The following is a 13,353-nucleotide window of genomic DNA, read 5'->3' as shown; positions in this document are numbered from 1 at the left end:
TATCCATATCTATCCATCCATCCACCGTGCCTATTTATCCATATCTATCCATCCATCCATCGTGCCTATTTATCCATATCTATCATCCATCCATCCATCGTGCCTATTTATCCATATCTATCCATCCATCCACCGTGCCTATTTATCCATATCTATCCATCCATCCACCGTGCCTATTTATCCATATCTATCCATCCATCCATCGTGCCTATTTATCCATATCTATCCATCCATCCACCGTGCCTATTTATCCATATCTATCCATCCATCCATCGTGCCTATTTATCCATATCTATCATCCATCCATCCATCGTGCCTATTTATCCATATCTATCCATCCATCCACCGTGCCTATTTATCCATATCTATCCATCCATCCATCCATCCATCGTGCCTATTTATCCATATCTATCCATCCATCGTGTCTGTTTATCCATATCTATCCATCCATCCACCGTGCCTATTTATCCATATCTATCCATCCATCCATCGTGCCTATTTATCCATATCTATCATCCATCCATCCATCGTGCCTATTTATCCATATCTATCCATCCATCCACCGTGCCTATTTATCCATATCTATCCATCCATCCACCGTGCCTATTTATCCATATCTATCATCCATCCATCCATCGTGCCTATTTATCCATATCTATCCATCCATCCACCGTGCCTATTTATCCATATCTATCCATCCATCCATCCATCCATCGTGCCTATTTATCCATATCTATCCATCCATCGTGTCTGTTTATCCATATCTATCCATCCATCCACCGTGCCTATCTATCCATACCTATCCATCCATCCACCGTGCCTATTCATCCATATCTATCCACCGTGCCTATTTATCCATATCTATCCATCCATCCATCCATCGTGCCTATTTATCCATATCTATCCATCCATCGTGTCTGTTTATCCATATCTATCCATCCATCCACCGTGCCTATCCATCCATCCACCCACCGTGCCTATTTATCCATATCTATCCATCCATCCACCCACCGTGCCTATTTATCCATATCTATCCATCCATCCACCGTGCCTATTTATCCATATCTATCCATCCATCCATCGTGTCTATTTATCCATATCTATCCATCCATCCATCCACCGTGCCTATTTATCCAAACCTATCCATCCACCGTGCCTATTTATCCATATCTATCCATCCAACCATCCACCGTGCCTATTTATCCATATCTATCCATCCACCGTGCCTATTTATCCATATCTATCCATCCACCGTGCCTATTTATCCATATCTATCCATCCACCGTGCCTATTTATCCATATCTATCCATCCATCCACTGTGCCTATTTATCCATATCTATCCATCCATCCACCGTGCCTATTTATCCATATCTATCCATCCATCCACCGTGCCTATTTATCTATATCTATCCATCCATCGTGTCTATTTATCCATATCTATCCATCCATCCACCGTGCCTATTTATCCATATCTATCCATCCATCCATCCACCGTGCCTATTTATCCATATCTATCCATCCATCCACCGTGCCTATTTATCCATATCTATCCATCCATCCATCGTGTCTATTTATCCATATCTATCCATCCATCCATCGTGTCTATTTATCCATATCTATCCATCCATCCACCGTGCCTATTTGTCCATATCTATCTATCCATCCACCGTGCCTATTTATCCATATCTATCCATCCACCCACCGTGCCTATTTATCCATCCATCCACCCACCGTGCCTATTTATCCATATCTATCCATCCATCCACCCACCGTGCCTATTTATCCATATCTATCCATCCATCCACCCACCGTGCCTATTTATCCATATCTATCCATCCACCCACCATGCCTATTTATCCATATCTATCCATCCATCCACCATGCCTATTTATCCATATCTATCCATCCATCCACCGTGCCTATTTATCCATATCTATCCATCCATCCATCCACCGTGCCTATTTATCCATATCTATCCATCCATCCACCGTGCCTATTTATCCATATCTATCCATCCATCCATCGTGTCTATTTATCCATATCTATCCATCCATCCATCGTGTCTATTTATCCATATCTATCCATCCATCCACCGTGCCTATTTGTCCATATCTATCTATCCATCCACCGTGCCTATTTATCCATATCTATCCATCCACCCACCGTGCCTATTTATCCATCCATCCACCCACCGTGCCTATTTATCCATATCTATCCATCCATCCACCCACCGTGCCTATTTATCCATATCTATCCATCCATCCACCCACCGTGCCTATTTATCCATATCTATCCATCCACCCACCATGCCTATTTATCCATATCTATCCATCCATCCACCATGCCTATTTATCCATATCTATCCATCCATCCACCATGCCTATTTATCCATATCTATCCATCCAACCATCCACCGTGCCTATTTATCCATATCTATCCATCCACCGTGCCTATTTATCCATATCTATCCATCCACCGTGCCTATTTATCCATATCTATCCATCCATCCACTGTGCCTATTTATCCATATCTATCCATCCATCCACCGTGCCTATTTATCCATATCTATCCATCCATCCATCGTGCCTATTTATCCATATCTATCATCCATCCATCCATCGTGCCTATTTATCCATATCTATCCATCCATCCACCGTGCCTATTTATCCATATCTATCCATCCATCCATCCATCGTGCCTATTTATCCATATCTATCCATCCATCGTGTCTGTTTATCCATATCTATCCATCCATCCACCGTGCCTATTTATCCATATCTATCCATCCATCCATCGTGCCTATTTATCCATATCTATCATCCATCCATCCATCGTGCCTATTTATCCATATCTATCCATCCATCCACTGTGCCTATTTATCCATATCTATCCATCCATCCACCGTGCCTATTTATCCATATCTATCCATCCATCCACCGTGCCTATTTATCCATATCTATCCATCCATCCACCGTGCCTATTTATCCATATCTATCCATCCATCCATCGTGCCTATTTATCCATATCTATCATCCATCCATCCATCGTGCCTATTTATCCATATCTATCCATCCATCCACCGTGCCTATTTATCCATATCTATCCATCCATCCACCGTGCCTATTTATCCATATCTATCATCCATCCATCCATCGTGCCTATTTATCCATATCTATCCATCCATCCACCGTGCCTATTTATCCATATCTATCCATCCATCCATCCATCCATCGTGCCTATTTATCCATATCTATCCATCCATCGTGTCTGTTTATCCATATCTATCCATCCATCCACCGTGCCTATCTATCCATACCTATCCATCCATCCACCGTGCCTATTCATCCATATCTATCCACCGTGCCTATTTATCCATATCTATCCATCCATCCATCCATCGTGCCTATTTATCCATATCTATCCATCCATCGTGTCTGTTTATCCATATCTATCCATCCATCCACCGTGCCTATCCATCCATCCACCCACCGTGCCTATTTATCCATATCTATCCATCCATCCACCCACCGTGCCTATTTATCCATATCTATCCATCCATCCACCGTGCCTATTTATCCATATCTATCCATCCATCCATCGTGTCTATTTATCCATATCTATCCATCCATCCATCCACCGTGCCTATTTATCCAAACCTATCCATCCACCGTGCCTATTTATCCATATCTATCCATCCAACCATCCACCGTGCCTATTTATCCATATCTATCCATCCACCGTGCCTATTTATCCATATCTATCCATCCACCGTGCCTATTTATCCATATCTATCCATCCACCGTGCCTATTTATCCATATCTATCCATCCATCCACTGTGCCTATTTATCCATATCTATCCATCCATCCACCGTGCCTATTTATCCATATCTATCCATCCATCCACCGTGCCTATTTATCCATATCTATCCATCCATCCACCGTGCCTATTTATCCATATCTATCCATCCATCCACCGTGCCTATTTATCCATACCTATCCATCCATCCACCGTGCCTATTCATCCATATCTATCCACCGTGCCTATTTATCCATATCTATCCATCCATCGTGCCTATTTATCCATATCTATCCACCCATCGTGTCTGTTTATCCATATCTATCCATCCATCCACCATGCCTATCTATCCATCCATCCACCGTGCCTATTTATCCATATCTATCCATCCATCCACCGTGCCTATTTATCCATCCATCCATCCATCGTGTATTTATTCATATCTATCCATCCATCGTGTCTATTTATCCATATCTATCCATCCAATATGTTTATTTATCCATATCTATCTATCTGTCTATCTATCTATCTATCTATCGATCTATCTATCTATCCATTCATCATGTCTATTTATCCATATCTATCCATCCATCCATCCACCGTGCCTATTTATCCATATCTATCCATCCATCCATCCACCGTGCCTATTTATCCATATCTATCTATCCATCCATCCATCGTGCCTATTTATCCATATCTATCCATCCATCGTGCCTATTTATTCATATCTATCAATCCATCTACCGTGCCTATTTATCCATATCTATCTATCTATCAATCCATCCACCGTGCCTATTTATCCATATCTATCCATCCATCCACCGTGCCTATTTTTCCATGTCCATCCAATGTGCCTATTTATCCATATCTATCCATCCATCCATCGTGTCTGTTTATCCATATCTATCCATCCATCAATCCATCCACCATGCCTATCTATCCATCCATCGTGCCTATTTATCCCTATCTATCCATCCATCCACCGTGCCTATTTATCCATATATATCTATCCATCCACCGTGCCTATTTATCCATATATATCTATCCATCCATCCATCGTGCCTATTTATCCATATCTATCCATCCATTGTTTATTTATCTCTATATCTATCTATCTATCTATCTATCTATCTATCTATCCATCCATCCATCCATCCATCGTGCCTATTTATCCATATCCATCCAGCAACTGTGTCTTTTTAATCATATCTTTCTATCCCTCCTTCCCTCCCCTGACAGTGAAAATTAATTTTGCCATCCATTTACATTGTCCATCTATCCATCCATCCATCTCTACCTCAACAATGTCCATCGGTTCATCTACCAACTACCCATCCATCCATCCATCCATCCATCCATGTCTACCTCTACAGTGTCTACCAATCCATCCCTCGGCAGTGTCTATAACTCCATCCCTCCCTCCCTCAGTAATATCCATTCATCCCCTCCACCTTCCTCCTTAGTGTCCATCCATCCATTCTTCCCTCCCCCGACAGTGTCAACCTATCCATCCATCCAACCATCCATTTACACTGTCCATCCATCCACCCTCCCTTGACAGTGTTCCATCCCTCCTACTTACCTCAACAATGCACATCAATTAATCTATTAGCCATCCATCCATTCAGTGTCCATCTATTCATCCATACATCTGCCCCTCCATCCATACATCTGCCCCTCTGACAGTGTACTGTACCTCACTCCACCCATCCATCCCTCAACAGCATCCATCCATCCATCACCCCCTCCCTGCATCAATCGTGTCCATCCTTCCCATTCTCTCTCAACAGTGTCCATCCATCCATTTCCAGCTACACATATGATCTATCTACGTATATCTGTATTGATCTCATATTGATATTGATTTATTTATCCATTATCTATCTAGAGTGTCCACCCATCCCTCCCTTTACAGTATCCATCCTTCCCTTAACACTGTCCATCACTCCACTCCATTACCAGCATCCATCCCTCCTGCCCTCAATACCATCCATCCCTCTATCACTCCCTCTGTCACTTAACACTGTCCATCCATCCATCTGAGTGATGTCAGTGGCCTTATATTAATCATTGCAGTGTATATGAAGGGGCAGTAAGAATTGTGCTATGTACTATAATCAGATTTTTTACCTCTAATCCCACATACTGATCTCTATCTGCTCCTGGCAGGATCTCCGGAGATACGGCTCTAGAACGAGACATCCACGGTTCTGTGAGTGAGCAAATCCAGAAGAATTTTGCCCGGACTCAGTGGAAGGTGAGATGGTCATCGTGTTATGAATGCTATGCACATCTTCAGGGTCTTTATATAAAACGTTCTCTGGACGACCATGAACCACTCCAAAGAAACTTGCTGTATTTTGTGTAATATAATTATCTCCTATGATCGTAAGCGCCATCTATTGGCCATAATACAGTATTATTTTAACATGACCTCAATCGGGAAATAAATTGCAGTATGGCCACTAGATGGCGATTACGATCATAGGAGATAAATATATTACACAAAATACAGCAAGTTGTGTGGATGTTTGTCACGTTCGTAGAGAGTGTGTAGACACGCATAAAATACTGTACGGGATCTGGCTACTAGGTTCCTTATGGCAGTGCCCTCTTAATAGCATCCTGGACCCCTGGGCAAAGTAATGCACTGGGGCCCCTAACAGCCTGCATCAGGTGTCCCCATCACAGTGCCCCCTTACATCAGGTGTCCCCATCACAGTGCCCCCTTACATCAGGTGTCCCCTTCACAGTGCCCCCTTACATCAGGTGTCCCCTTCACAGTGCCCCCTTACATCAGGTGTCCCCTTCACAGTGCCCCCTTACATCAGGTGTCCCCACCACACTGCCCCCTTACATCAGGTGTCTCCACCACACTGCCCCCTTACATCAGGTGTCCCCATTCATCAGGTGTCCCAATACTGTACATCAGGTGTCCCCATCCATAAGGTGTACCAATACTGTACATCAGGTGTCCCCATCACAGTATCCATATACATCAAATGTCCCCGTCACAGTGTGTCTCCAACATAGACCAGCCTCTGCTCCTTCTGACAGGAGTGACATTGCAGTTACTCCTGTCAAAGAAGAGAAGCACAAGTGGCCAAATCGCTAGTGCACCCCCTCAACACAGCGCCCGGTGACCCCTTGTCCAGGTGTGCTCATATATTAAGATGGCCTTGCCTTATGGGTATTTCATGTCTTTAGAAACTGCAAAGAGCCAAATTTTTGAGAGAGCCCTTGGGTGAAAGATTTTCAGAGGATGATCAAGGCACTTTGAACATGGCTGACATGCATAAGTAGTAACAATGCATAGAAACAAGGCTTTTAAAACATAAATTGAAAAGAAAATAATATTACAGCCGTATTCTATTTGTTTTTTTTAGAGGGCATTTAATGCAACGTCCTTCCTGCGCCATATTACTAAAATGGGTCAAAGTGCTGAAGTAGATACTGATGAAAACGCAGGGGAGACGGTCCAGGAGGAGAAAGATAAGTGGTGATTGGAGGTAAGAACGAAAAGAGAGAGGAAAAAAAACTGTTCATTCTGTCAGAATCGGCACATCATCAGGGGCACGCTGAAGAGCCAGTTGGCCCCGTGGTGATGCACATCACTGTATGCACAGTACAGTAGCCTGAAGCCTCCTGAGATCTGTGAACTGGATATCCCAGGAAGCTACGGGAAAGGGGGCACCATTCTCACAAGGGCGAGAATTCTAGAAGCGCCTGAAGATGACCCCCAAAAAATGATTTTCAATTGTGAGAGGCGGGGTGGAATGGGGGTTTTGATCAGCGCAAGGGTGTAAAGTAGATGAGGATGCTTAAACTCCACTTTTGGTTTTGTAAGTGAGCTCTGTTACCATAGATGAGGCAGGATCACCAGGTGAAAATAAACCAAAAAGGAAACTAATGCAGCTACCACATCTAAGGACTGGTAAGCTGCAATATATTCCATTTTTATTCTTGGGTTTAGATCAGTGATGGCCAACTTTCTTGACAAGAAATAACTGCACATCTGTGTCAGAGACTGCACACAGATAAGAGGAGATAGTTACAGGAGACAAACATGAAATGATATGGAGATGGTCAGAGACTGCAGACAGGATACAAGAGATGGTCAGAGACTGTAGACAGGATACAAGAGATGGTCGGATACTGCAGACAGGATACAAGAGATGGTCGGAGACTGCAGACAGGATACAAGAGATGGTCGGAGACTGCAGACAGGATACAAGAGATGGTCGGAGACTGCAGGCAGCATACAAGAGATGGTCGGAGACTGCAGGCAGCATACAAGAGATGGTCGGAGACTGCAGGCAGCATACAAGAGATGGTCGGAGACTGCAGGCAGCATACAAGAGATGGTCGGAGACTGCAGGCAGCATACAAGAGATGGTCGGAGACTGCCGGCAGGATACAAGAGATGGTCGGAGACTGCGGGCACGATACAAGAGATGATCGGAGACTGCGGGCACGATACAAGAGATGATCGGAGACTGCGGGCACGATACAAGAGATGGTCGGAGACTGCGGGCACGATACAAGAGATGATCGAAGACTGCGGGCACGATACAGGAGATGATCGGAGACTGCGGGCACGATACAAGAGATGATTGGAGACTGTGGGCACGATACAAGAGATGATCGGAGACTGCGGGCATGATACATGAGTTGTCAGAGCCAGAGATTGAAGATATGCTGTGGGAGTTAGTGGAGACTTGTGTCCTATACATATGATCAGAAAATGGTATGAAAAATGCCGCATTTGAAGTGATTGTACGATAATCTGATCATTAGTACACAGCTTTCGTCTGAAATTATTTGAAGGGACATACACGAAAATTTTTCTCGTACGATACCAGATCGTATGACTTTCGTTTGTTCAGTACAGAGTTCGTCTGAAAATACATTACAAATACAATACATCACTTCCGAATTTTCTTTCTGCTGTACAAGAATTTTCGTAACATTCGTAACCTCTTCACTTTTTGATGAGACTGGCATGCAAAAAAAAAATGGACGATCATTCGTCCAATATTCTCCGGTAGAGATAACCATGAGACTAGTAGAGATAACCACTAAAACAGTGGCAATAGAGAAACAGTGTATGCAGGGCCTTGAGGACCATAAAAAAGTGCCAAGGGACGAATGTGGCCCCTGGGCTGTAGATTGGACATCAGGGTTTTAGATATACTTTAACTAGGTCTGGCAATTATGTGCTTGATAGACGGCTTTGTCTCTTGTAGAGCCCTTAATAAGTCTGAGTGTATGAGGGTTGCTGAGCATCCTTCAGCCAAGTTTGATGAAACAACACAATCCGCTGTAGCCTACACATATTTGGGAACCACAGTGGAAATGTGTTGGCTGCAGTTCCAATAAATAAACATGAATGCTTAAGCAGGTTTGTTGAGATCTTTCATGTACACAAATTTGGACTAGTGTGCTTCTTAAGCCAAGCCTTGTTTTTACTCTTTCTGGCCCAGAGATTATCTACTATTGATGAGCCTATTCATTTATTGTAGTGCTGTCATGACAACAGCTGCTAGTGTATTGATAAGCCGCCTCATTATGAATGTAGAATCAGTCCAGAACCTTAGCTTCATTTAAGGAGGAACTTCACCCTACCTTACAAAAAAATATCTCCAAACCATAATAATTGTCCCTGTGTGTAAATTAAAAAACATATAAGTACCAGTCCATGGAGTCCAGCCTTGCTTTCTGTCAGGAATCTAGGAATGACCAGAAAGGTGTGGACTGACACAGGGAAATGCAGGCCTCAGGTACAGTATAATACAGTTTATTATTAGCCACTCAGATATATATATATATATATATACGCACAGTGAGCAAACCAACCTTCCACTAATCTTAGGAGGTGCAGGAACACAGGCGTAGTCAGGGCTGGAGAGGTGGAACGGTCAGGCCGGCCGTAGGGTTCTGTAATGACCGTTTGGTGGTACCTCTAGTGGTCCCCAGGACAGGATTCCCCAGGGTGCGGAGTCTAAGTCCCAGTCTGCTTATTCACCAGGGTTCCTGATGGTGGGGATGGACTTGGAGCAGACAGGAACCAGGTCGCGGCCCCTGAGTACACCTGCTAGTGGTAGAGGGATCCGCCAGAGGTATGTGCAGGTACGGCTGGATCCGTGCAGGATGGATGGATGGCAGAGTAGTTAGCGTGGTCAGATGGGCCAAGTCAGCAACGTGCGGGCAGCAAGGTACCAAAAGGAGCAGGCAGAGAATGGTCAAGGTCACAAGCCGGGTTCAGTAACTCACGGACAGCGCGGTACAGGGGATCAGGCAGAAGGATGGTCAGGCAAGCCAGGGGTTCAACAGGAGACGGTCAGCAGAGGTCAGGATCAATCCGGGTCAGCAACGAAGCAGGAACACAGGGTACCAGGTACAGAGGCTCATGGGAAAACATACACCAAGGCCCAGAGCACAGGCCTGGTCATGCCTTAAATACACCTTTCTGCAATCAGCCCCAGGTTTGGCTGATTGCTCGTGTGAGCTTCTGGCTGCTGAGAGCACCCGCTGGTCAGCTCTGGTACTGCAGCCCACACGGCAGGTGAGTCCCACCACCTGTGCGGAGTCCATTCCTGACACTTTCCTTCCTACCCAAAGTTCCTCTTTGTTGCTTTGCTCCATCTTGCATTGTGGGTTATCTCATTCGTACATATGCCATGGATCTATGCCACATCTATGGGACCTAACAGAGAGATCCATGGTGCATCTGCACATGCACAAGCTCCCACAGTCTATGGGTACTGCCAAAAATCTGTGGCTAATACACAAGATCCCAGACCGAGAAACTGAAATACTGCCTCCTTGGATATGACCTAGACATCTCAGACGACAACACGTGGCTGGACAAGCTAGGCAAGGATTCAAGGTGTCCATACCAAGGAGGTAAAAAATAAAATCCACTTGTGTAAGAGGTTGGGGGCAGAGGCAGATTAGAGAAAGTGACATTTGTGGGTGAAGGTCTACTTTATCATTCATACAATACCCATACCTTTGTGTTTTATTGAATTACCAATTGGATCAACTTGTGCCTCTTTGAGTAGTCAACATATTCGGCCTACTGAAAACAGCATAATTTTGCCAATTTAGTCATCCACAGGACCCAGTAAAAATAATGTAATGTAACTGAAATATCAGGTTGAGCGAAACAACTCTTTAAAAGAAGCACAGTAATAACCTCCACTATGAATCTCTGGAGATACACTAAATAGCCAAGTGTATGTGGAGGCCTGACCATCACACCTATATGTGCTTGCTGGGCATCCCATTCTAAACCCAAGTACATAAAGTCAAGCATATTATCATGTGATCTTCATTGACAAACCTAGGCATACAAAACCAGTTTAGACAGTTGTAGACTTCCAACGGTTTGGTTGAAGGCCCTTTTTCTGTACTCCTATGTTTAAAGCCAACTCCAAAGATTTGGTTTGACCAGTTTCAATGGTATGGTGTAACTGTAATGCACAAAACTCCTTAGTTATTTTCATTGGAATGTTACCTTCCTATATATACTAAAGCAATGGGGGAGTATATAACCTTGTATCATGTAAGAAAGAATGTACGTTGTGTCTTTTGCCCACATTGTATTGCCTTTAGGTTCTTTAATGACTTTGCTGACTTTGATTCTTCTTTCCATTACCATTAACAGCTGGAAAGTGAAGACTTGACGTCTGGAGTCCCCCCATACCAGGGATCTCCATGTCAGGCACTACACCCTTGCATGAGCTTGTGGTGACACCTGTCTGCATGATGCCTACAGCGGCCAATGGCTGTTCTTCCCTTAGCCCACCACGGCCCCACTTCAAACCCCCCGTTCCTCCAGCTGGTCACGGTTCATTGAGAAGTTCTTGAGATGGAGTACAAAAGGCTGCTTCGGTATGGCTTGTCCCCTACTACCTCCTCATTCAAAGGGCCATAAAAAGACACAGACTTAGATCGCTTGATGGTTGTGTTGTGTCGAAGTCCTCTCTCGTAATGAGTAATGCGGAGGATGGCCATGGAACCCAGAACCCAAGGACAATGCGTGGGCCCATTAGATTTACACATTGTTGTCTGCCACATACTAACATTTTATTCCACATCATTTTCTTAAAATGCTTATATTTATTTAAGTATGAAAAATATGTTCCTTAATGCTCTTGTTTAGTTTTTATTGCCGTCAGGTTAATGGCTTCAAGGGGGCATTATGAGATCTTGTGCAAGTATGAGCCATATCAGAGGTCCCAAAGATTGCATTTTGTCTAAACTTCACCACTTAGTTGGACCTTTCTGAGTTTTCACCTTGTGTGTTTCCATGTTCATATTTTAGTTGTTTTTAAGCCACCATCACATCTGTAAAAAAAAAAAATTCCTCAAAGTTTGGAGGGTGCAGAAGATGATGTATCCCAGTACGGGAAATCATTGTCCAAAGGGCAAGCAAAAGTTTCTGAAGTGGCTGACTGGAAGGTGGAAGAAAAGATGCCACAAGAATGGAGGATTGGGACCTGGAAGGCTGGGAAGACCCTGAGCTGAATTGTATTTGGATTTGGATGTATTGGCTGTTTATCTTCTAGTGGAAATATGTCTCACTTCATTGTGAACCCTTGGATCTTTGTGCCAAATCACGGACCTTGTGCTCCTCCTGTTGTCAATATGATGTAAAAATGCTGCTGACGCTCGGTTGGAGGAGACACTGTTATAATAAAAAAAAAACGTATGATAACAGTCACAGGATACTTTGTGAACTCACCAACACTCATCAAATTCCCCTTTTCCCCTGTGGAGATGTGCCAAACTATTGAAAGTGTGCTTAGGCTTCTGGTGTCATGAAACAAAACTAGTTATCCGTGTATTAGGACTGTAGTTTAATCTCTCGAAGAGTGTACTCTTGTGATTTAACTGTACTACATTAAATACAATTGCTAACCAGAAGATCTTGCATGGATTTGTCTTTTAGTTCAGTCTTAATCCTCACAAATTTCTAAACCTTCAAGTTAACCTGTCAGGTTGAGTGAAACAGGATGGTGCTGGTTGCTTCGAGGACATTACTATATAAGGACTGGCTATAAGAACGCTACCATATATCGGTGCACATATGCTGGACCTTTGTTAGTATTTAATAATAACAAAAGATAAGAAAAGCTTCAGAGCATTGAGAGTAATTTCTACAAAATTAAATATATAAAACAGTGGGACCTGGTCAGGAGGGCGACTTTTTTCAGAATTTTGCAAAAACTGCTGAATTTAAGTTCAAAAACACAGACAAAATGGTAACTCACATGCTATTGTTATTTGTCAAAAGCGGGGGGGTGGTATTTACACAAGCTCAGCAGCCAAGATCTACAGCTACTCAATCACTTCCACATGTAGCACTACCCTGATTGATTTGAATTGGGTCCCCCTAAGCTCTGCACGGCCAGGCAACAAGCATTTTCACACTTTGCACACTAGAGTCAATAGTCCTTGAGTTTGGTTTTGTGGTTTTTATTAAAGAGTTAAACTTGGATGGGGTCTAGGGATATATGGGATGCCCGAGGAACTGCAAGACTTGAGAAT

At 43.5% G+C, this 13,353-nt stretch overlaps 1 protein-coding gene across 1 annotated transcript in view; it reads left to right on the top strand.

Annotated features, from left to right (window-relative positions):
- Positions 1–12,729, top strand: part of PNCK (pregnancy up-regulated nonubiquitous CaM kinase) — a 166,626-nt gene extending 153,897 nt beyond the window's left edge. Inside the window, exons 10-12 of the mRNA XM_089674941.1 lie at positions 5,968–6,055; positions 7,185–7,307; positions 11,468–12,729. Of these exons, the coding sequence (XP_089531067.1) occupies positions 5,968–6,055; positions 7,185–7,301 (205 nt within the window). The 3' untranslated portion in view covers positions 7,302–7,307; positions 11,468–12,729. The remainder of the gene's footprint in view (positions 1–5,967; positions 6,056–7,184; positions 7,308–11,467) is intronic.
- Positions 12,730–13,353: the final 624 nt, after the last annotated feature.

This window comes from Staurois parvus, unplaced genomic scaffold (assembly GCF_062004578.1).
Source record: "Staurois parvus isolate SC_StPar_1 unplaced genomic scaffold, SC_StPar_1.0 ptg000154l, whole genome shotgun sequence".
NCBI lineage: Eukaryota > Metazoa > Chordata > Amphibia > Anura > Ranidae > Staurois > Staurois parvus.
The sequence above is the reverse complement of the archived record's forward strand: the minus strand, read 5'-3'. Positions and strand labels throughout refer to the sequence as shown.